This window comes from Cucurbita pepo, chromosome LG14 (genome assembly GCF_002806865.2).
Source record: "Cucurbita pepo subsp. pepo cultivar mu-cu-16 chromosome LG14, ASM280686v2, whole genome shotgun sequence".
Classification (NCBI taxonomy): domain Eukaryota; kingdom Viridiplantae; phylum Streptophyta; class Magnoliopsida; order Cucurbitales; family Cucurbitaceae; genus Cucurbita; species Cucurbita pepo.
Genome location: NC_036651.1, coordinates 133,566 through 156,810, shown reverse-complemented (window position 1 = coordinate 156,810; position 23,245 = coordinate 133,566). Strand labels below are relative to the sequence as shown.

General features: G+C 37.7%; 7 protein-coding genes across 13 annotated transcripts; 6 read left to right on the top strand and 1 right to left on the bottom strand.

The window, feature by feature from the left end:
- The first annotated feature begins 411 nt into the window (after positions 1 to 411).
- On the top strand, positions 412 to 1,644 carry LOC111810854 (dof zinc finger protein DOF5.7-like). The gene is made up of 2 exons (XM_023697663.1): positions 412 to 763; positions 841 to 1,644. Exons 1-2 carry the CDS (start codon positions 740 to 742, stop codon positions 1,519 to 1,521), a joined length of 705 nt encoding a protein of 234 aa, XP_023553431.1. The 5' UTR covers positions 412 to 739; the 3' UTR covers positions 1,522 to 1,644.
- Positions 1,645 to 2,720: 1,076 nt separating this feature from the next.
- On the top strand, positions 2,721 to 6,881 carry LOC111810849 (RNA-binding protein 2-like). Of its 5 annotated transcripts, none has more exons than XR_002817459.1 (7): positions 2,722 to 3,066; positions 3,937 to 4,058; positions 4,155 to 4,392; positions 4,486 to 4,547; positions 4,634 to 4,715; positions 5,571 to 5,744; positions 6,219 to 6,881. XR_002817459.1 is itself a non-coding variant. In XM_023697654.1 (7 exons), the coding sequence occupies exons 1-6, from the start codon at positions 2,973 to 2,975 to the stop codon at positions 5,672 to 5,674; spliced, it is 702 nt and encodes a 233-aa protein (XP_023553422.1). In that variant the 5' UTR covers positions 2,723 to 2,972; the 3' UTR covers positions 5,675 to 5,691; positions 5,811 to 6,133. The 5 variants fall into 5 exon arrangements, 4 of the variants coding, with proteins under 4 accessions (XP_023553423.1, XP_023553421.1, XP_023553425.1 ...); XM_023697654.1 differs by lacking the exon at positions 6,219 to 6,881 and adding an exon at positions 5,811 to 6,133 and having other exon boundaries at positions 2,723 to 3,066; positions 5,571 to 5,691; XM_023697655.1 differs by lacking the exons at positions 5,571 to 5,744; positions 6,219 to 6,881 and adding an exon at positions 4,802 to 5,299 and having other exon boundaries at positions 2,721 to 3,066.
- Positions 6,882 to 7,057: 176 nt separating this feature from the next.
- LOC111810851 (protein PLASTID TRANSCRIPTIONALLY ACTIVE 7) lies at positions 7,058 to 9,341 on the top strand. Of its 2 annotated transcripts, none has more exons than XM_023697660.1 (4): positions 7,058 to 7,186; positions 7,346 to 7,402; positions 7,492 to 7,557; positions 8,853 to 9,341. In XM_023697660.1, exons 1-4 carry the CDS (start codon positions 7,148 to 7,150, stop codon positions 9,186 to 9,188), a joined length of 498 nt encoding a protein of 165 aa, XP_023553428.1. In that variant the 5' UTR covers positions 7,058 to 7,147; the 3' UTR covers positions 9,189 to 9,341. The 2 variants fall into 2 exon arrangements, with proteins under 2 accessions (XP_023553428.1, XP_023553427.1); XM_023697659.1 differs by having other exon boundaries at positions 7,059 to 7,186; positions 7,337 to 7,402.
- Positions 9,342 to 9,615: 274 nt separating this feature from the next.
- LOC111810852 lies at positions 9,616 to 12,111 on the top strand. Its single transcript, XM_023697661.1, has 3 exons — positions 9,616 to 9,850; positions 11,213 to 11,372; positions 11,594 to 12,111. Exons 1-3 carry the CDS (start codon positions 9,757 to 9,759, stop codon positions 11,844 to 11,846), a joined length of 507 nt encoding a protein of 168 aa, XP_023553429.1. The 5' UTR covers positions 9,616 to 9,756; the 3' UTR covers positions 11,847 to 12,111.
- A 260-nt stretch (positions 12,112 to 12,371) lies between these two features.
- Positions 12,372 to 14,342, top strand: LOC111810850 (rhodanese-like domain-containing protein 14, chloroplastic). The gene is made up of 6 exons (XM_023697658.1): positions 12,372 to 12,701; positions 12,838 to 12,884; positions 13,052 to 13,144; positions 13,221 to 13,359; positions 13,444 to 13,546; positions 13,845 to 14,342. The coding sequence occupies exons 1-6, from the start codon at positions 12,485 to 12,487 to the stop codon at positions 13,957 to 13,959; spliced, it is 714 nt and encodes a 237-aa protein (XP_023553426.1). The 5' UTR covers positions 12,372 to 12,484; the 3' UTR covers positions 13,960 to 14,342.
- Positions 14,343 to 14,425: 83 nt separating this feature from the next.
- On the bottom strand, positions 14,426 to 18,879 carry LOC111810848 (ATPase family AAA domain-containing protein 1-B-like). Its single transcript, XM_023697652.1, has 5 exons — positions 18,433 to 18,879; positions 17,621 to 17,921; positions 15,627 to 15,785; positions 15,101 to 15,396; positions 14,426 to 14,873 (listed from the first exon to the last, which is right to left on the bottom strand). The coding sequence occupies exons 1-5, from the start codon at positions 18,628 to 18,630 to the stop codon at positions 14,673 to 14,675; spliced, it is 1,155 nt and encodes a 384-aa protein (XP_023553420.1). The 5' UTR covers positions 18,631 to 18,879; the 3' UTR covers positions 14,426 to 14,672.
- Positions 18,880 to 19,651: 772 nt separating this feature from the next.
- Positions 19,652 to 22,934, top strand: LOC111810846 (metal-nicotianamine transporter YSL3-like). Of its 2 annotated transcripts, XM_023697646.1 has the most exons (8): positions 19,652 to 20,074; positions 20,167 to 20,570; positions 20,656 to 20,828; positions 20,909 to 21,006; positions 21,091 to 21,225; positions 21,304 to 21,493; positions 21,565 to 21,679; positions 21,844 to 22,934. In XM_023697646.1, exons 2-8 carry the CDS (start codon positions 20,207 to 20,209, stop codon positions 22,776 to 22,778), a joined length of 2,010 nt encoding a protein of 669 aa, XP_023553414.1. In that variant the 5' UTR covers positions 19,652 to 20,074; positions 20,167 to 20,206; the 3' UTR covers positions 22,779 to 22,934. The 2 variants fall into 2 exon arrangements, with proteins under 2 accessions (XP_023553414.1, XP_023553416.1); XM_023697648.1 differs by lacking the exon at positions 19,652 to 20,074 and having other exon boundaries at positions 20,086 to 20,570.
- The last annotated feature ends 311 nt before the right edge of the window (positions 22,935 to 23,245 follow it).

Genomic DNA, 23,245 nt, shown 5'->3' with positions numbered 1-23,245 from the left:
AGCCATGAAAAAGACATGGACCTTTGTCACGAGCGATGACATGCTCGTTTTCACTCAGTGAACACCTAACAATCAAATCACTCAAAAAAAATTGGATAGTTTTATTTTGCAACTTTGGTTGGATACATATTCACGGTATTGTTTTGTGATAGTATAATATCACCTTATGCGCATAGACGTTCCTACAAAATCATATCGTGACAAATTTACGATGTGAAAATTGATTATATTCTACTTTAAGGTCATGATACAAATAACCTTGTTTTGATTTTATCACCAATCTTGAAAGAACTTGTTATTTTTGAAGTTTTGGCAATTATAATTAATATATTTAGATATAATAAATTAGACATAAACATATAGGTAAGCAAAAAGAATATATACGATACAAGTATACTAATTTGGTGTAGGATGTGAAGTGTATATACAACAAGAAAACCCTGCAAGGTTTCTAGCATGGTGAAATTAGCACCAAAAAGAAATTCCCCATGAAATTAAAGACTAAGGAGCATGAGGAGGAAGAAGAGTTGGAAAACATAGTAAAAGCATATTATGACAAAGAAAGGTGGGTTGAGACAATAATAAAAGCACTCAGCTTTCTCTCTCCTACTGTTGGCCGACACACATAATAAAGAGCCGCACAAAGGCAGGGCTGGATCTTGCTTTTGGACCATCTGCAAGAAATAAAGAACACAGAACTGCACTTTGCGGATCTCCTTCATAACTCTCCATCCCAACAATGGATTCTGCTCGATGGCCACAGGTATGGCTGATTGATTGACCCTTCTCTTTTCTAATGGAAATCTGTGTGTGTGTTGAGATGAATATTGGGGCATGCAGGTTGAGGTTAAAAGCATGGAATTAGAGGAAGAGGGTAGAAAGGCAGGTTTGGAGAGAAAAGCAAAGCCTGGGAAAGATCAAATACTGAACTGCCCAAGATGCAATTCCAACAACACAAAGTTCTGTTACTACAACAATTACAGCCTCTCCCAGCCAAGATACTTCTGCAAGTCTTGTAGAAGATATTGGACAGCAGGTGGGTCCTTGAGGAACATTCCAGTGGGTGGCGCCTCCAGGAAGAACAAGAGACCTCCTTCACCCAATTTTCCATCACCTCCAAAGAACAACAATAAGGATTACATGAGTAATGGTGATGATGATGATCAGGGCAACTCCCAATCATCCAATATCAATACTCCTTGCCCTTCTGCTACTAATATTGCTACTTGTTGGCTGTCGTCTGATGATATGAATGATCAAATAATGGTGAGAAGCAGTGGAATAATGTCCCCAAGGGAGCTGATTCCTTTTATACCCATGCCTGCACCAGCTCCTCCCCAGCCCACTACTAGTACTAGTACTGCACCCGATGCTTGTAACCCTTCAACGACATTATTCTCCACTACTGTGGAGGATTTCAAGCAACTTCCACCCATCATTTCTACTGATCATCAAAATGGAGCCAAATTGGGAGAGGTTCCTGCTTTTTGGAATGGGATTTACGGAGGAGGTTCATGGTGAGCTTCATCACAAAATAAGCTAAAGCTGAATATATACATATATGTAACTAAAGTTGGGATGATTTGATATTGTCATAGCATTTTTATGTATTTATTTGTGTTTAGGGATCCTCATATTTTCTGCATAATCTCACTCAAAATTATGAATTACAGAAGATCAAAATTCAAACTTTTTATAAACTCTAGAATGAACAACTATCCATGCTTCAAAATACACACAAGTAGGGGTTAAATTGCCACCAACGATGATGGCAGACATAATAACACATACCCTTTCAATCAAACATCACATGTTAGGCCTAATTACCTTGTAGCTTCTATGGCATGCCTAGTGTGTTGACACAAGTATATTCCATTTCAAATTTTTATTTAATGTTATTGATTAGTGTTGGTTAACATGGAATTTAGAGCTGATAGGGTTCCTCTTACTATCATTGCTTACTTTCATTAATGCATTGCATAATTTGTATGATAAAAATGATATGAATAACAAAAGACAAGTAGATTTATAGAGGAAGGAATCATTGGGTTTGGTTTCCCTAAGTTTTTAAATTCTTTTTTATAATAAGGGTTGAGAATGGAAAAGCCGTAGGACAATGATGAACATCATGAGCTCCATTTGCATTTCAAAGTTTGGTTGGTGAAATGTAATTTTCAAAGTGTGGTAATCCATTTTTATTTTTCTTTATTCTTCTCAACTTCTCAATCAAAATCAAAATTTCATTCGAAGAAAGATCTACCTTTTTATTTCAAAACAGAGCGAGTAAAAAAAAAAAAAAAAAAAAAAAAAAAAAAAAAAAAAAAAAAANATTCAAAAGTTCATAGATTGACTGATAATTATGCATGTCACGCACACTCGCAACGGCATATTAACCATGGCTCGCGTGCATGAGCTAGTGTCACTATTCACTACTTTGTATAGAAAATCAAGAATTTATGAACTTATTACACTTTTTAAAGTATAAAAATCATAGACAAATATCGAAGTTACTTGTTGACAATAATATTTTGAATTTCGTCGTGAAAATTGAATTAACTCAACTATGGTCTTACCTAAACTTAACCTACCAAATGGAGGAGTTTTTTTTTTTTTTTTTTTTTTTTTTTTTTTTTTTTTTTNTTTTTTTTTTTTTTTTTTTTTTAATGAAAAAAATATTTTTGATAAAGTTACAAAATTTAAGGAGGACGAAGATCTATGTGTGTGTGAATAGTTGCCGAAATGGTAATAATTTTATATCCCAATTGAGAGATAGAGCAGGCAAGAACTGGAGGAAATCCGAATCATTGATGTTGTCTGTCTGTTCCATGAAAGTAAAATTGTGAACTTTGCAACTAATAGAGTCCCATCGCCCCAACCCAACGGCTTCCCAAAGGGAACAACCGGGCTGACCTACCTTCAACATTCAAGGGACTCGCTGTTTGATCCTAAATTCACCGCCTTTTTGAAGGAGCATGTCGGACGCTTATTGGAGGTATAGCGACTCGCAGCAGCAACCTCCGTCGTCGGTTCCTTCCGTCGCCGGGAAGCGCCCTCGCGTCGATTACGGTAATAAACAAACAACTCCATTGTCTACCCTCTTTCCCGCTTGTTTCGTACATTTGGAATTAGGGTTTTCTTGTGGCCACTGAATTTGAGGTTTCCCCATATATTCCCAGTTGCTAAATTGTACTTCGATTTTAACGAACTTTGAGTGGAAGATGGGATTACTGGAAAACCGTAATATGCAGAGATTGAGTCTGTTAACATGGGTTTTCTCTTAAAATCTTATCTTCATCCATTTGCTGTAGACGTGTTAGGAACTTTCCAGAATGGTTGGAAGGTGGTTCCCTGCGTGCTGTTCTACACCATCCAACCTCATCATTAAGTGCGATTTGTGCATGGTTCTGTTGTCCTCCAAGATATTTTCTTGCTCTATATATCAAAATTTTACTGATTCGCCGACCACGTTTTGTGGAACTAAGTATCTCCATAAGTCAAATTAGACTAATTTATTGGTTTTCACGAGTGTCAGGATCGTAGTGACTAGAGGGTGTCCTTAATGCGCACTTTGATTATTGAGTTCTTACTTGTAACATTTTGGTAAAAGGCTCAAAGTAAGCCACTGAAGGAATGCGTTTTTGTCAACCATGTTTCTAGTTTCTATTCAGAGTATGATTCTTTAAGAGATTTTCCAGAAACAAACCAATTCATTAAAACAAGAAGGTAAAATGGTGGTCTATTAATGTTCATAACTGAAAGCTTTGCATATTAATGTTCACATCATTCTTTATGTTCTTGACCTAGTACTTTTATTTTTTCGAGTCATGATGTCACTGTTGATTGAAGCAACACAATTCTGTGTGACCTCCTTTGCAGACACTTTGTTTCTTTTTCTTTTCTATATTTGGCACATAATTCGTGGTTAATGTCTTGTAGATACCAGTGGTCCTCACGATTTGCCCAACTATTACCCTCGTCAAGATGATAGACCAATCCTCCAAGGAATTAAAAGCGTTGATTCCATCAATGAGTCCTATGAACGTTACCTGCGCAGCGCGGTACTTGTTTCACTTTGAAGGTTCAATTCTGTTTTCTATGTGTTTTCACATTCAAGTTCATTCTATTTAACCACGCAACTTCATTTTTTTTTCCAGAAAATTTCATCTTATGGTGGACAGTCTGCTAGACCCGTTGGTGGGGGAGTTCCTGGTCATTCAATCAATGATCCTCCTCCTATAGTCGGGATTGGGGGTGTGGTTTCAGGGGCCAATGTTAATGATAGAAGTGCGAGCTTTGGAGGTGGAAGGCCTAACGTACCCCTTCCTCCAGATGCTTCTAATACACTATTTGTTGAAGGCTTGCCTTCCAGCTGTACACGGCGTGAAATAGCTCGTATCTTTTTCTAATTTTTTCCATTTTGCATTCTTGTATTGTTAAAGGCATTCTTGTATTGTGTTACATTGTCTCCCTCACATTCCCCCGTAGATATATTTCGCCCTTTTGTGGGCTACAAAGAAGTGAGACTTGTTAACAAGGAATCCAGAAATGTAAGTTGATATGTTGAAACTCTGTTTTCATTTAATATGGGACGCCACTAACTAAAAAATGAATTTTCTTTACCTAACGTGTGCAGCCTGGAAGAGATCCAGTGGTGCTTGGTTTTGTAGATTTTGTGAGTCCTGCCCATGCAGCCACGGCAATGGATGCCTTACAAGGTGTGCTCGCAGCTTTAATTATCAATTTCTTTACCGTTGTTTTCTGGCTGTTGAACATTTGCACTTTTGTTTTTGTCTCTCGACAGATGTCACTATTGGAGAATTATGTGCCTTTAATTTATATATTTATTTTGACTTGTCTTCACGAAAAAGTTATCCATTTGTCTTTCTCCTGCATAATTTGTGATGTCCTTTAGATGTCTTTACCCAAACATGGGCACATTTGTGTTTATATATCTATACAAGCTATTCTCCCAAGGTACAGATTCAGACATGTTTGGGGATGGTTTTTTATGTGTATCATATGGCTCTCTTTTCTCCATAGTGGGAATGTATTTGCATGTGCATCATAGGGTTCTGAGATTCCAAGTTGTGTGGCTTGAAGAATTTGAGTTTGTCGATGCTCTCCTGCATTCGACCGGTGGGAAATCTTGTTAGTTTTGTAATTGGTATCATAGATTATGCAGTCCAGCATCTCATGTTGACTTTCAGTTCTTCAGCAGATGTGAAGCTTATTACATTTAGGACCAACTAGCCATGAAGTTTTAAATTATGATTATTAGTTTAATTGTGTGATTAACTCGATGATCTTTGACCTATACATTCGATACCCTTTCTAATATTCACGTTAAAACTCAACCGTGAGATCACATCGCCATGAGTGTAATAAGGTCCTTTTTGATATGCCCTTTTGAATTAAATAGTAAAGTTGAGTATGATAAAATATAAAGGTGATAATTATACCATTTGTGATTCAAATCGTTTTGCCACGCCTTGTATCCGATATCTGTTCTTTTCCTATCTCGTCGTTCTACACGTAGCTGTTGCATATGTCAGTCGAGCTCGATTTTGCAGGTTATAAATTTGATGAGTTTGACCGTGACTCGGTCAATTTAAGGTTGCAATTTGCTCGCTTTCCTGGTGCAAGGTCAGGTGGTGGGCATCGTGGAAAGCGTTGAATTATGTGATTTCGCAGGTGATAAAACGCCTTCTTTGATCCACTCGACCAATTATTTTCTTTGCCACATGGTAAAGTCCAAGGAAAAGTTTATTTAAACGTTGAATCACTCTAAATCGTGGATGAATCTTGTGTAGGATTTGCGCGTACTGTGAAGTTATGAATTTGAGGCAATGTGACAGTTGGATATCAAAAACCGGAGCGTATTAGTTAGGACCGATCGAATTCGTAAACATTAATATGTGTTGGAATCTTGTGATTTGGAGCGTTATTTTATGTTTACAATCTCACTCTGTATTTATGCGTGCTGATACGAACGTGTTGTTGAGCTGTGCTGTGGGATAAATTTTTGCGTTGATCATTATTTTCGACTAAGTGAGAATTTCAGCTCAACAATATCCAGACATGAGTTCAGCGACGAAAAGAAGTCGTCTTACTTATAGATTACACTTTATTGTTATTTTCCTTCATTTTTCAATTTAAAACTATGTTCCAAAGCTGTGCATTTTGTCTGAGAAGAGTTTTCTTTACTGCAATGTGATCAGGTAGAGAATAAACTGCATTCTCGAGCTGACATGATGCATTGAGTTTGGAGACTACGGAATGCTGTAAATTGGAGTACTCATTTTTTGATCTTTGGTGGTTTCTTGCACCATCGCTAGACATAGGATTCACAACACTTTTCCGCCCTAGCCCTATATTGGAAATGCTTTCCCTCTGGGCATGTATGGATGCAATTCCAATTGTGGAGTTACTACTGAAGGCCAACTGAGTAGCCCTATATTGGGTTTCTCGTTATGATTGCAAGGAGCCTTGGCAATTGCTGCTAAGACTTGAGCTTGGCTTGATATTGATTTGTTGCTTGTGGCCTTTTCTACTGGTGAGAAAACGTATATGCAGAATTGAATAGCAACATGCTTCTGGTGTACCAGAAATAGACAATGGGAGTGTAAGTAATAGGAACGAACTTCATATCAGAGCTTGTTGTTGCTGCTGCTGCTGCTGCATTTATGGTGAGGAAATTTATGCACACAACAAAACGTGGTTGCCTGTCTCATCAAGAGGACATTTTTCTGTAATAATGGAGGAAGTCTCTGCTTCCAGCTTAGAGACGGAAGGTGGGAAAGGTTATAGAATCCGCATTGTTGTTGATTTCTTTAAGAAATATTCCTTACAAATTAAGCAATGGAAATGGGGATTCAAACCAAAGCCTTGTTTTAACTTCACTCTCAATCCCGAGTGATAACTGGAATAGGGCTAACATTTTAACTGTTTTAACTGTTTGGACTAAGTTTAAAATAAAAAAAAAAAAAAAGAAAAAAAACTGGAATAGGGCTAAATAAGTGATAACTTAGAAGAGGACATTTTTCTTGAAATTTTGAGGAGATGGGTTATTTATCCAAAAACCCTACGCTTCGAAAAAAACTCGTCGTCTCGTCTGTAAATATCATCCGAAGGTGAAGATAGGACAGCGATGACTACTCCAATCCCGACACTCTCCTTTGCTTCACCTGTAATCACTCTCTCTCTCTGTTTGGCTCTTCGGCAAATAATCGCGGAATCTCGAATATGAATATTCTGCTTTATGCCTTTGTTGATCTTTCTATCTTTAGCTTCTCTTTCAAATGCATCAAATTTTGCTTATGTTGCCCATTTTTTCTAGTTGTTTCAGAGGATACAGACGAGGGCGGGAATTTCTCATGGATTTAACTTTCCTCCGCGGTTACAGGTTAAGATTCGAGAGATTCTCTCAACATCAAAGTTAAACATGCTCTCTTCGGCCCTTATTGTTCATGTCTTGTTGTTTTAAGCTTTCAGATGGCCGCCAGAAAGCAAAGAGATGGTGAGGGTGTCGGTCGGCGAGTGTGGCGACGAAGAAAATTGGTATGGAGAACGTGCTTGTTCTTTCTCTAAATTTCTCCCTTGCACCTATGTCTTTTATCTCATTCGTTTTCCATTTCGTGTCACTCTCCTTATCTGTGATTTTATTCCTTTGCGTTTACATGAGTTAAGTTCTTCAAATTTAGATGTTTAGGGTAGTTCTACGACGAAGATTTTGGGTAGTAGATAGTAGGTTCTACGAGACAAGCACCTGTAGAAAAAACTGAAACACTAGAGTCTACCTTACAATAAAGAAGAAGAAATGGAAGCATTGCAATGTGCTAAATGTGCTAAATTTGTTAAAGGGTCACTGGTAGATACATGTATGAGTAGATACCTGTATGAATAGATACATGTATCTCATGTATGAATAGATACATGTGTTGAAGGGTCACTTGTACATGTATAAGTACATGTATGAATAGATACATGTAAGTTCATTAGTTCCTAATTAAATAGGTGCATGATTTTTGAATAATGAATGGTAATGGGAAATGTCCCAAATTAACTATATATATGTATGTTGCCATTGGTGGAATGCGTAGAAAATCAATCAAGCATTCCATCATAGTTTTCAAAGTAGTTCTTTTCTCTCAAAGAATTCTACCAACAAAATTGACCTATATTTTCTTGTGTAACAGTAGCCAACTTTTCTAACCAGGCCCTCTAGGTTGTTCTCTTTTCATGTTTTTGAATCTATGGTTTCTTCTACTAAAAAGAACAATTTTTTTTTGTAGCATTCAATTTCATGTACCACATTTTCGTATCAATTTTTTTTGTTCTACTTCAGTTAGAACATTATTCATCTATTGGATTCCACACTCTCTTTTTTATTTTAGCTCTTTGTTTAACAAACATTGAGAATTTAATCATTGCTTCTGCAATATTTTCTCATCTTTCTATCTTTTTTTTACCAACACTTGCTATTAGGTATAGTTTGTCATCTACAGTAGTAAACTTTGGGAAGAACTAATTTGTATTTGGTGTTTTTTACGGCAATTATTGGAGATGTTATGCTTGGTATAGCTTCTGTTTAGAGTAATGAAACCCAATGCATGGTGTTTTATCGGTAACTATTTAAATGTGGATGTCAGAATGATTCCGTTTTTCAATCCATCAAACTTGATAATTAATCTCGATTAGGACACAAGCACCATGGGCAGTTAAGCTGAGACCATTCGAAGAGAATGTGGGATTACAGGTTCATGGTGGTATAGGATATACAACTGCTACAAGTTTCTTAGTAACCATACATGTTCTCATTGACATTGAAACATTGAATTTGATTGATTGTGCAGACGAAGAAGGATGAGATGTCGATCTTCAAAATGGATCGAATTCCATTCCTTGAAGAACAGGTAAGGAAGGTAAAGGAACAGGGGAAGCTCATAACAATGGACATCGAAAGACTTCTGCTATCAGAGGACAACCGCTTCGATTTTGTGAACGAGGTTGCAGCGGAGGCTAAGGATTACGTGGAGAACAATCGTGATGAATATGGGGGTTCCAAGAAAGCCATTCTTCATGTTCTTAGCAACCGAGTGAACGATGCAGGGTTCTATCGACCGGATGCATATGCAGAAGAGGACCCATTTAAACCCGGACCTCATTATCTCAAACAAGAATTTACTTGAACAACCTTATTACAATATCCATTTTCCCATACAAACTTAGTCTACCCTGTTGTTGTATGTTCGCTACTGCATATTTCTCTTGTGATTAAGAATCCTGCTTGCATTTTACTTACAATTGAGAAGGAATGCCACTACATAAGCCGAGAATATAATTATTTCAAAATTAAATGGCTTCTTCTAAGCATGTGGGCTTCGGATCTCATCTGATCCAATTTCTGGATGGATTTTAGGCCTTCAATGATTTAAATGGGCCGCATATGGGCTTCGGATCTCATCTGGTCCAATTCCATCCGAAGATGTGTCTGTCTGTCGTGATAAGTGAACAAGAACGCGAGTATCTTGGTTTCCCATACTCTCAAGAAACACCAATTCATTTGTATGTTTCTCTTTTATTACTATAAATATAATCTTGATTCGCCACCGTTGAAAATAAAATTAAATAAAGAAAATGTAAATCAGCCCGAAGACTGTACCCGCGAGAAACATCTAAACTATTTCCTTCAGAATTTTCTTGAGATTCTCAGTTTCTGTGGAGAGGTAATTGTTTGACAAGAGAGTGACCACATATATGATCGAGCTGAAGATGGAAAGATTGCCAGCGGAAATCTGCTTGAAGATATTCTGTTTGTTGGATTCCCAGAGCCTCGCAACCGCACTTCAAGGTCAGCGTCATGTTACCGCTAAATTAAATTCTTATAACTTTCTTGAATTTTACGTAGAATTGGTCTGTTTAGCTATTTGCTGATCAATCCATTAGATTTTAGGTTGAATTTTGCAATCTTTCCTTGGAGGAATTATGAGGTTCTGCTTTTCCGATTGATGTTTAGTTCAATTGACTAGTTTTCATCGGATATTTGACAAATCCAGACAAATTATGATCTTTACTGATTAGTTTCTGATCCAAAAGATCTGATATGGTCTTCAGAAATTTTCTACGGATTTTCTTTTATGTATGTATTCTGATTTGATGTTTGCGTCTTCTTAACTGGATAAACTGTATGGAGTGCAGCGTATTGCTGGGAGAATTAATATTTATAGATGAACTGTATATAACTTTTATCATGATTTGTAATTACCTCATGATGCATTCATGCTAATGTGTGTCAAATTTAACGCTGTTCTGTTCATATATATTGAACTGAAATGGAATGAGGTGAAACTGAAAGCATCACCTGCAAATCGTCACCATGAAGAATTTCATGGTTAAAATTTTTGGTAAACTAAGTGTATATTTCCCCGAGATGCTTGATCATTGCTTGACTTATCCCCCAATTTAAAATTTGATTAAAATATTTTGAAGATTCATTGAAGTTAGAAGGCTTGGCATGAGTAAATCATTTTTTAACAAGTTTTCCTTATTCTTCTTAATATATGTCAACCAGGCTGTTGAGTTGAAAGGGTTGACATGGCAGCTTGTTTAGAACTCTACACAAATTCTCGCAGCTTAAATCAAATTCAATATCAATATTTATCCATGTCATTTGAACTCAATAAACCTATATATATCACATGTTATGAAACTTAAGTAACCTTGGTTAAAGATCAGCAGGGATTTGACACTCTCCAATCTAATGGATTAGATGTCATAGGAAGATTTAACTTGATTGGTAGGAATGATATATCAAAGTTGCTGAATGATCCCCTCTTTCTTACTGGTCTGAGTTGAAGGGAAGATTTGCCATCAAAGTTGAAGAGAAAAGTTTCTCTAATGGAATGAAACCTAGATGAAGAAGGAAATCATCTTTCTAACATAGGATAATGAGGAACATCCTTTGCCTTCCTTTGTTGTTACTCTATTACCAACAAACTTTTGACACGGAACCAACTAAAAGTAGAATTGAGTTTCTAAGGGTAATTTTATAATATTAGTGAACTCAGGTACCAAGATGAAAAGATAAATAAATAAAATATAGGAATGAAAACTAGATTTACTCTGGAATTTCCTCAATAGTTAATCCCCACCCTCTGTTTATTTATGCTTCAATTGACTATTAGCTATTAACTCTGCACCCTGCTGCTTGAAGTTTGCAGGAAGTGGAACTCCTTAGCTTCAGACAATATCTTATGGTCGAATTTATTCAAAGAGAGGTGGGGGGAAGACCATGCTGCATTTTATCACCCAGTTGGTTCGAAGTCATGGAAGGATTCATATGAAGTGCAAGATCGATGTGATCGATTTGGACTGTGAGTCACATTCTTCTTCTTATCACTCAATTTAAGGGGACACTATGTTTTCCTTAATTCTTTGATCCCGTTAAGTCAAATATTGCATTTCCTGGGTTAATGTTTGACGAGATAAACCGTGTTTTTGATAAATACTAAAGTTAGAGTAGAGATTTGAATCATAATTTATGATTACAGTATATGTTTATTTGTGCTTCATATGACATAGCAACTGTAACCAGGGGCCTAAGAATAATCCGAGAAGGGAGCGACTACTACCTCATTCACCAAGGTGAAATCCAGAGGCACCTGGGTTCAAGAAGACAAAAGAATGGACAGACCAGTTTTCTTCCTTTGAGTTCAAAAAGAGAGTTGCTATCAGAAGGACTTCTCGAAGAAGACAAATCCTGTCGAGGAATTCTGGATAGGATCCTTTTCTTCATTGGAGACTTGGAAGTTGCTTCAACAGACGCAAAGCGTAGCAGGGCTCTGTGAAGCTTCCTTCAGTCAACAAAAATTATGTGAATTTTATGTATAATAATCATTTGTGTATGTTGACATTGAATTCTGTCCAAGTGTAGAATATACATCGTATGTTCCTTGAAATGCCATAAATAAGTTCATCTTCTTCAAGCACTTTGTATTGAGACCTCGAACCAAAGCCTTACACCGCCAGTATGAGACCAGCATACTCTACAAGGTGCTCAATATTTCTACGACCAAATATAAACATGTAATATACATGAGTCGAAGCGAAAAATTGCAGTTGTTGTGGTAATGTCTTTCAAGCTCTTCATTTCAAATAGATGTTCCTTTGGAAAGACGAGGATGCCCTTCTGTTCAGAGTCTCCTCAAACTACTTCCAAGGGTCTGTAAGTAAATTACAAAACAGCTCAGAAATATTCAATAAAGTTGCTATTTTCGGATGAAGGAAATCTATATGGAAGTGGGTTAGATAAAATATCCACCACAGACTCGGATTATCAGAAATCTAAATCCACAATCACTTACCCCACAAGCTCTCAAATATCTACCCGTGCTGAGCAGGTGGAAGAATACAATTATATATAAGCATCGACATTATATGTTGGGCATTTTCTTTTAGTTGATTTCACTGTACGAAGATCCTAAAGATGGCTGCTTTCGCCCCGCTGCCATTAACTTCGCCTTCTTTACATCCCCTTGTCCAATTCTCACCTCTTGTAATCTCCTCAAAAGTTCTGTATGACCCAAGTTCTCATTGCCTCGCCGTCGGATCAATAAGACATTCTAGGCAAAAATTCAGCTCTCAGACTACCCCAAGGAGCCTGATAATCCTTGGTGCAGCAACAAAACGAGCAAAAACACCAGGTATTCTCTTCTAGTTTATCTAATATGTAATCAGACAGTGTTCTTTTTCCAGGTAATATGGTAGAAATTTCAATCTTTTTAGTTTTAATTCACTAGCATAAAAGTGGGTTTATTCTCGTCTATCTGGAGGATTCAGCTGAAGAGGATTGGAAGGTGAAGAGGGAACTTCTGCTGCAGAAAAGGGTTCGACTCTCTATCCACCTCTCGAGTGTATATTGGATGAGTGTTCGGTTTCATTAATCTAAAACTACATGGAAACACATTACACTTGTTTTCGTCACAAGATCCGAGTTTTGGTCATAACAAAGCTTCAAATTTTATGAACATGAGAATTAAGATCTTTACTGCAGGTTAGGAGTGTGGATGCGAATGAAGCTTTGCGCCTTCAGAAGGAAAATAACTTTGTGATTCTTGATGTGAGGCCAGAAGCAGAATTCAAAGAGGTTAGTAGAGTATTTTTCTCTTCAAGTCTAGAACAACCAATGAAATGTTACATCTTATTTCCACTTTTTGGTGTAGGGCCATCCACCAGGGGCCATTAATGTGCAAATTTACAGGCTTATAAAGGAGTGGACAGCATGGGACATAGCCAGGCGAGCTGCATTTGCATTTTTTGGCATATTTTCGGGTACAGAAGAAAACCCAGAATTCTTGCAAAGTAAGTTGCTTATCAACACCTTCCTCACTTGACGCCTTGTTCTGAAGTGGTATGGAGAAGTGAATGACAGAGTGTATTCTACAGGTGTAGAATCTAAAATAGCTAAAGATGCGAAAATAATAGTAGCATGCTCATCAGGTGGAACAATGAAACCTACCCAGAATCTTCCAGAAGGTCAACAATCAAGGTACTTGAGCTCTTGACAGTAACTTTTTGAGTTTTCTCAACTTTGCAGAGTAATATGCATATTATATGAGCATTACATGTTTTTTATATTTTACAAGTATCACTCATCGTTTGGTTAACACTGTTCAACGGGTAGAACAGTGCAAATAATGATTTGTTCAACGAGTATTAACAAGATGAAGAATCAATAAGATGAATCTGCAGTCCAAAATCGCATGTGCCTTCTGTTTGTTGCCCGAGGATTATTTGCTTTTTCGCTGCAATTGGAAAATAAGTTTAAGTTTTGGTGCTTTTAACAGGTCATTGATAGCAGCCTACTTGTTGGTTCTCAACGGCTACAACAACGTATTTCACTTAGAAGGTGGTCTCTATAATTGGTTCAAAGAAGGATTGCCTGTAGATTCAGAAGAGTAAGGTGGTCTCTGCAAGGTTTTCGGAAGTAAAATAGGTTGTCATTTTTGGTGGGCGCCCATTAGAGAACAGAGCCAAGTGCTGCTCTGGCAAGACTTGCTTGGGTTGTGAGTGTTAACTACGACAGCATCGCCAGGATCCTCCTTTGTAAACGTTCAATTATAAGTTGGACAGAATAGAAGACTAGATTTTGTTTCACTGCGGAAACACCCACTCCCGTTTGATGTTTAGTTTGTAATGAAAAATGTGTATGCATATGTTTTCGCTGTAATGCTGCAACTATTATGATATTCCAATTGAGGTATTGAACTCATAAATCTGTAAATTCGTTCAGCTTATTAAAAGCTAGAAGATTGTATGTCCTATGAATCATACAGTCACCGAAAGTTATCAGTTATCAGGCAGTAGGACTTGGCTGTCGCATAGTAATTCGTCAATTACATGCTGCTTGAGCTTGTCAAAAATTACATGCTGAAGGTTGAATAGGTTTCCCCATAACAATTATAGAACCATCAATGTTTAAAATAGTGGAAACATTTGTATGTATATTCCAAAACTCATCTACTCAAACTCATCGACAAGATTTCCCTACAACAATTATAGAACCATCAATGTTAAAACGATGGCGTTACAGTGATAAATGAAACACAAATCTCTCCCACTCTCCATGGGTGGTCTTTTTCCTGCACCAACATGGAGTGAAGTCCGGATATCTCTCAAGGGTCATCGTCTTCTGATCCAACATTCGGTAGGGAAATGCCAAACTTAGAGAGTTCGCTCAAAACTGCTTGAATCCGGGGATCACTGCTCTCTGTCCGAAGCGACCCTAATCCAGCATACTCGCTAGCAACAACCTTTGTCTTCCTTGATGAGATGAGAGCGGACTCCATATCTGACTGTGACAGTGGCCTCGGGGACTGAAAAGCAATAATGTAAGAGAAACTGATAAAGATGAAGGGAGGAAAAGGAAGAGGAAAGGAGGAAATGTCACGTCCACGAAAAGCTCAACAAGTGTATTAGCAAGGCCTCTCAGTCTAGAATCTATATGACAATTTCAATTCATTGTAACTCCAATTATAAGAATTGACAAGGGCTGGCAGATGAAACATCAGGCACAAGGAAAACGAAGCTGATGATAACTTACATTAGATTGTTTTCCAATTTTTTCTTCATCCAAAAGATCCCTGATTGGGAAGTATGCAGCTTTCTTGCAGAGCTCGAGAAGATCTGAACCAGTGTACCCCTCGCACAAGCTAGCTATGTGATCATAGTCAATGATGTCTTCAACCCTCTCACCCTTCAGAATCACATTTAGTATCTCAGCCCTCTCCCTTTTGTTGGGTACCCCAATTTCAAAAGCCTGAGGAAGTCTTCTTAGAATTGCTTCATCAAGTTCTGATGGACGATTGGTAGCAGCAAGGACCATAACACGTGCATTCTCTGTAGAAACAGAATAGAGTTCATCAAGCAAAAGCTTATTTTAAACTAAATGACTCGTTAATATAGCAAATTAGATCTTTAAAAAACAAAATCCTGGTTACGACCAAGAAATTATGCCACGAAATTTTCCTTTTTTTCTTTTTCTTTTTATCTTGATTTTTTGTGATAAATTATATAAGCACAGCAACCAATGCTTAAAAATTCAGTAGTCTGTAGACATAGAAACTCACGATCTGTGGTAAATCCATCCCATAAAGCCATGAACTCAGTTTTCATGTTTGATAAAGCTTCATGATCACTAGAGCGTCGTTGACTCAAGAAACTGTCGACCTCATCAATAAAAATAATAGAAGGCTGAAGTTTATGAGCCAAGCTAAACACAGCAGCCACTGCAAAATGGTAGTTGATACAGTTAAAATATAAAGGCAAAAACAAAATAGCATGTTGCTGACTATGGCCAGTTGTATAATTTCTTAAAACAATGATCAGTTAGAAGTAGACCGAGTATTATTACATACTTGATTGCTATGCTGAAGAAGAAATATACACCTACAATTGTGTATTTCATACATTATTACAATATATTCTACATTTTTTTTTTTTTTTTTTTTTTTTTTTTTTTTTTTTTTTTTTTNAGCATTGATCGCATCCCATCAACATACACCTTTTTTTTTTAATATACCTCTACTTAGGTGAGGACCTTCTGCATTTCTTCTTGGCAAAAAAATCATGTTGCATAAGGGTCAGCTTAAAGCTTTCTTGGCACTTAGATATTGAATACTTCCATAACACTAGCATTAACGATCAGAAGGATAATTGGTCAAGCAACATAACATAAAATTTGTGCATAATTTTTGGAATGGTGGTTACTACTTTGACATGCCATTGTGTGAGGATTGTCAGTCAGGGAAACTCAAACTTTGGAAGTTGTTTTATTGCGGAACTACTGTCTTCTCAAATGCTTTAACATTTTAGATTTCCTTCATCAAATAACAAAATTTTCAAATAACTTCTCCATGCTTTTTTGGTTTCTATCAAATACGTATCAGAGCATTGACCTTAGCAATAGATCTTGACATGGAATATCTAGTAGAGATGCAAAGAGAACTGCTGAAAATGAAGAACACTAAGAAATTAATGCATCCGGGTGACAACAAAGATGCACGAAATGGAAACAGCAAATAAAAGTAATAAAAATCCTAGCAACAATAATGAAATAATGGCAATTAGAAGAAAAAGAAAATCTAAGGTAGACCGAGCGGGAAAAAAGGACCAAACCTATACAGGAGATATCAAAGACTCGCAATTGGAGGTAGAGGGTGGTTGCATGGTGCCGACCCTTGCAAAGAGCGTTCACAAATGCACAAAAGGATTTATAAATGGGTCTCAAAGCTTTTTCATGCACGGTGCTCGGAAAATAAAGGAGACACGTGAACAAAATTTAGTGTAGGTGCTAAGGCCATGCAAATGCAAGAGAATAGATCAATGGGAGTGAGAACAACTAGCAAAAGGTGGGTTTTAGGGAAAGAACTACCAGAAAGTAGAGGCTGTGTGGCTGTGGGGAGAGAAAGAGGCCGATGACAGTGCAAACAACTTCCTATTATACATTTAATGCCTACTTTTATTGCCTATCACACTGCAAAGAGGGTGAGGACTCCTACTTTTGGTTCCTAACACATTAATGCCTAAATTCCTAATATATTCAGCAATAGGCTACAATGTCACAGCCATTGCTATGCTTTCTTTACCATGACATAAAAGGCAATCAAATCTTCATTACTCCGCAAGATGATTAAAATTTTTATGGCAACAATCAAAATCTAATAAATAACACAATATGGAATAAAGGACCAAAACCTAAAATAAGCAAAACTACAATGAGTTGAAATGTAGTGGATAAAGTATTCTTCTTAAAGTAATAATCATCTCCTGGTTTCTAAGTTTATTTGGCATCAAAATTGCAGACCAAACTATATTCCACATCATGTACACATCACTTGTACATATTAGATAGAAGTTATTTGTAATGTAGTGTAGATCATAGATTATAATTTAATTCTTATTTTTTAATAAATCAATAACAAAATTAATGAATCAGATGCAATGAATTAGAAGGCCTACTTAAATCGCAACTTGCATAACCACAAATATTTTTCCACAATGAGACTGGAAAGCCTCGTGTCAAGAATGTGGTTAAAGAATGATCGAAAAAATTTGAGCTTACCAAGCTTCTGTGCATCACCAAACCACTTGCTCATCAGATTTGAAATCCTAACGTTAATAAAAACTGCTCCAGACTCCTTTGCAATAGCTTTTGCAAGCATGGTTTTTCCTGTACCAGGTGGCCCATAAAGCAATACGCCTTTCTGGGGACCTAAAAGCTTCCCGTGTGAAAATAACTCAGGTCTCCTTAGAGGAAGTATCACAAGTTCATATAATGCTTGTTTGATAGTCTCCAATCCTCCAATAGAGTCAAATTGCACACCAATATGATCAGGATTTATAACATCACAGGCAATGACATCCTATAGAACAATAATGAACGACAGATTCAATTAAAATGAATGGTGTTTTGAATTTCAATTCAAAAAAAGAAAAATCACGCATCAAGAATCCACGGGCGTTAAGCTAAACAATACACAATCTTTTAATAATCTACTTATCACCTTTCAATGAACTTTTTATGTGGCTCTTACACCATAATCCGCATACCATGAACAAGTATATGCAAGAAAACAAATATCTTATACATACAACAGTTGAAGACCTTTAATAGAAGTGAGATTTTCGACCGAACCCACAGAACATACTAAAATATTCTCTTCTAACATCCGCACAGCCCATGCATCATTTGCAAACAAGAAACTAAGTACCTAGAGTAATAAACAGAACCGATCATAAAACATTTAAAACAAGCTAGTACTCCACAGAAAGTTGCAAATATAGAAATAAATATCGAGCTTCCAATCAGACAGTTGAGAAGCCAAATTGGTGCATTCATTTCTTTTTCCTCGTTAGAAAGAAAGGAATAGGTACCTCATAAGGGTTAGTCTGAATGAGTGGGCGGCCCAAGCGCTTGGCTATCTCTTTCTTGTGCTCAAGAGCTTTCTTTGAAGCCTCGCGATTGGGGTCAAGATGTCGAAGACCTGCGAATAATACCAAGCAACTTAAAGCCGCACTGGCAGCGTAGAGTACCAGTTCCTGCAAGAACCTGGTCTCTGATGAAACCCCCATGGAGGATTCTCTCCCACCAAATACAAGCAGGAAAGAGCGAGTGAAAGCTTCGGATGAAATTCGACGGCAATCTAAGCTGTTAAACTCGAGGGAGTCGGAGCTGGCGACGGAAGGACCGCAGAACCGGAGGAGGAGAAGACGAAGGGAATTGGGGTATTGATTTTGGACCAAAGGTTGGGCTCTTTGATTTTGGATTAACTAAATTGGCTACTGATTTTGGACCAAAGTTTGGGCACTTTGATTTCGGACCAGAAGTTGGGCTCTTTTATATATATGTGTATATATATGTATGTATATGTATGTATATATATGTATATGTATATGTATATGTATGTATATGTATGTATATATATGTATATGTATATGTATATGTATGTATATATGTATATATGAACAAAATTTTGACAGAAGAACTATCAACAAAATTTTGACAGAAGAACTCTTTGTGTGTGAAGTTCATTTAGATTTGGCCTCGAACTTAACAAAGGCAGAATGGGGGCCATTTCAATGCACCATATTCGATACGCAATAATCTGAGTCAGAGAGTGAAAAGAGGTTTGGGGTTCTGATTACTTTTACTCTGTGTGTCGTAAAAAGTCTGATCCTTTTTCCTTTCATTTCAAGTTCGTATAAATAATGTTCAAGGAATTCTCTGCGGAATTAGTTCAACCAAAGCGCATGGTTCCCATGTGTCGCTGGATGAAGGCTTGTTGCATCGTCGGATCAATTCAGAGTCATTCAATCTGGGATCAGATCAACAACCTTCGCCCTTCATGCAGGCTGCAATGTTCTTTTTATTAGACCAAGATGAACGAAAATTTATGTAGGCTTAGCAATACTAATTCTTATACATGAATCAAAATAACATTAATGTTTATACATGAATCAAGATGATTTCTTGATTCATGTATTATAAACTTAAAAATAAATACGATTCATGAATAGAATGTAACACCAAATGATGTATTAATGAACCAAATCAATCTTTCAATATCTGGTTTGGATTGGTTGTCTTGATATTACATCATTATAAAGGGTGGCTGACATACAAATTGTGAGTCAGTGCTCTTTTCCGGCTGTCGACCTCAAGGGCCGAACTCTTTTCTATTCTGACGAACAAGTCCAAACCTTTTTACTGTTTACTTTTTGGACCAAGCTGCTGGGGTCTCATCATTATCAACAAACTTCGATTGTTCGGTGGAATTCTCACACCGGCTGGCTCTGTTGTCGTTTGTTGTTACGGTGTCATGTAATATCGGGAGTCAAAGCAGAGATAAGAGGACTAGAAGATTGAAAATTGATTCCTCAAGGAAGTCAATAATAGGCTATTTGTCTGATGATGAAGCCTGCCTGAGTATCTTGGTTTAAGAAACGGGCAGAACGACTGTCCCCAAGTCCAAAGTTTTGAATTTTCATCCTCAAGAATAAGAAGCCTGAAACTACGGTGTGTTCTTTAATGGGGGTTCAATTTCTTGTCTTTATGGCTTCTTACTTGCTTTCTGGGTTCTTACTTGCTTCAGACTATGAAAATTGTAGATAACTGAAACGGGTTGGATTGAAGAATTTGGTTGCTTGAATGGGGAACTCGAGCACAGAACTGCAAGAAATTGAGGCTGCTGAAACTATAGACCAAGTGAAGACTCGAGACGAGGCGGAGGATGTGAAAAGAGTTGCACCTTGGACTACGCAGATTACATTCCGGGGTGTTATTGCAAGCATAGTTATAGGAATTATGTACAGTGTAATAGTGATGAAGCTTAATCTTACAACAGGTTTGGTCCCAAATTTGAACGTCTCGGCCGCTCTTATTGCCTTCGTGTTTATAAAGACATGGACTACGCTGCTTGGGAAAGCTGGAATTGTATCCACTCCCTTTACGCGTCAGGAAAATACTGTAATTCAAACGTGTGCTGTGGCTTGTTACAGCATTGCTGTTGGAGGTCCGAGTCCTGTGTGCCACCCAAATGTTTACCATGCAAATTTTTTGTTGCTGTGTTTGATATTCCAGTTGTTGTTGTCGTCCAGGTGGCTTTGGATCCTACTTGTTTGCTTTGAGCAGGAAGACATATGAACAAGCGGGCATGGACACGGAAGGAAATGCCCCTGGAAGCACCAAGGAACCTGGGATTGGTTGGATCATTGGCTTCCTCTCTGTCAGTAGTTTTGTTGGGCTTCTTGCGTTGGTTCCCCTCAGAAAGGTATATTTCTTTCTGATACAAGTTATGTGCTTCAGAAGTTCGGATGGTTTATTAATGGCGCGTCTACAATTGTATTGTAGATCATGATAATAGACTACAAATTGACGTATCCAAGTGGAACTGCAACTGCCGTTCTCATTAATGGTTTCCACACACCAAAAGGAGACAAGACGGCCAAGTATGCAATCCCTCGCATCTTTTCCTAATCAAAATATGATCTTTAAAACAAACTTTTTCTCTCTCTCTCTTTTTCTTTGGCCAGGAAGCAGGTTGTTGGATTCATGAAATATTTTTCATTCAGTTTTCTCTGGGCACTATTCCAATGGTTTTATTCTGGGGGAGGGAATTGTGGATTCTCGCAGTTTCCTACGTTTGGATTGAAAGCTTGGAAAGATTCGTGGGTGCTCGACATCTTGTCTGTCTGTTTTCATCTTCTCCTCCATACTTGAAATTAATTGGCAAAACTGTTCTGCAGGTTTTACTTTGATTTCAGCTTGACATATATTGGAGCAGGGATGATATGCTCCCATCTTGTGAACTTATCGTTGCTTCTGGGTGCAGTTCTTTCTTGGGGCATAATGTGGCCCTTAATGAAGGGACTTAAAGGGGAGTGGTATCCTGGATCTCTTCCAGACAGCAGTATGAAAAGCCTCAATGGTTACAAGGTAAAATAAATTAGGAAATGGAGCGTTTCTTTGACACCGTCACGGGACTTCATTTCCCTTATATGATGCAGGTATTTGTATCAATTGCTTTGATACTTGGAGATGGGCTTTATCATTTCCTTAAGATTCTGTATTTCACCGGCTCCAGCATTTATACAAAGGCAACCAACAAGAAGCTCAAAACATGTAAATTAATGCTTCCTTTAATTTGTGTCTGCTCAATCTTAGCATGAAGCTAAGTTACCTCTCACCAACCTAATTATGACAGTGTGTGCGGGGGGATAGTAGCAGATGTGGGCATTCCCAAGTTTCCTTTCATTAATTATGACTTAGTGTTTACATGGCTGCAGTCCCGGATGATTCAGTCCAATCTCTTGATGATCATCGACGAAATGAAGTGTTCTTAAGAGATGGTATTCCGTTGTGGGTGGCGATCACAGGGTACATCTTTTTCTCCATTGTCTCTGTCATCGTAATCCCAATCATGTTCCCGGAGGTCAAGTGGTATTACATAGTTGTTTCCTATACTTTGGCACCGTCTCTTAGCTTTTGCAATGCATACGGTGCGGGTCTAACTGATATGAATATGGCCTATAACTATGGGAAAGTGGCTCTGTTCGTGCTTGCTGCCATGGCGGGTAAAAATGAGGGTGTAGTTGCAGGACTTGTCGGTTGTGGTTTGATCAAGTCTATTGTTTCGATCTCCTCTGATTTGATGCACGATTTCAAGACTGGTCATCTCACACTTACATCTCCAAGATCCATGCTTTTGAGCCAAGCTATTGGCACAGGCATAGGCTGCATTGTATCTCCTCTCACATTCCTTATGTTCGACAAGGCTTTCGATCTCGCCAACCCGGATGGTGAATACAAGGTCCCATATGCCATAATATACCGAAACATGGCTATCCTAGGAGTTGAAGGCTTCTCAGCTCTGCCCCAGCATTGCTTGCTGCTGTGTTATGGGTTCTTTGGCCTTGCCATGGTAGCAAACTTGTTGAGAGATCTTACCCCTGAAAAAGTTGGGAAATGGATCCCACTGCCTATGGCCATGGCCGTGCCTTTCCTCATCGGTGCTTATTTTGCAATCGATATGTGCGTTGGGAGCTTGATCGTGTTTGTGTGGCACTATCTAAATCATGAAAAGGCTGGATTGATGGTTCCGGCTGTTGCCTCTGGGTTGATATGTGGAGAAGGCTTATGGATTCTCCCTTCATCAGTTCTTGCCTTGGCTAAGGTCCATCCCCCAATCTGCATGAGCTTTTTCTCTTCCAGTAAAAGTTGAATCTAGAAAGAATTTTATGCACATCACAAGATGTTGAGAAGCTGAAAACTTCTGATAACCTAACTTTTAGAATGCAGCAATTTTCAAGTAGAATAAAATATTGCAGCTATCATGTTACTGTATTTCGTTAAAGCTTAATAAAATATCTTTGGCAAACTGAATCAATCTGCATCATCGAAACATATTCTTTACCATAATATTGGCATTCATTGCTGCAAAATGCATTCTCTAACAGTACCCACCATACATCATTGGCCTGATATCATTCTGTTCAACTGTGCTCGAATCATCACCGAATATCAAAGGCATATATGCTGTTTATTTGGTGATTATAATGTGAATCATTCTAGACTAAAATTGATTTGTTAAAAGAGCATGAATGCAAACCACTGTTCATTTCGGAAATTTTAGCAAGGCAACTGCCGGTTACAATGGCAAGACTTTGCAAGTTACCTACACAAACGAAC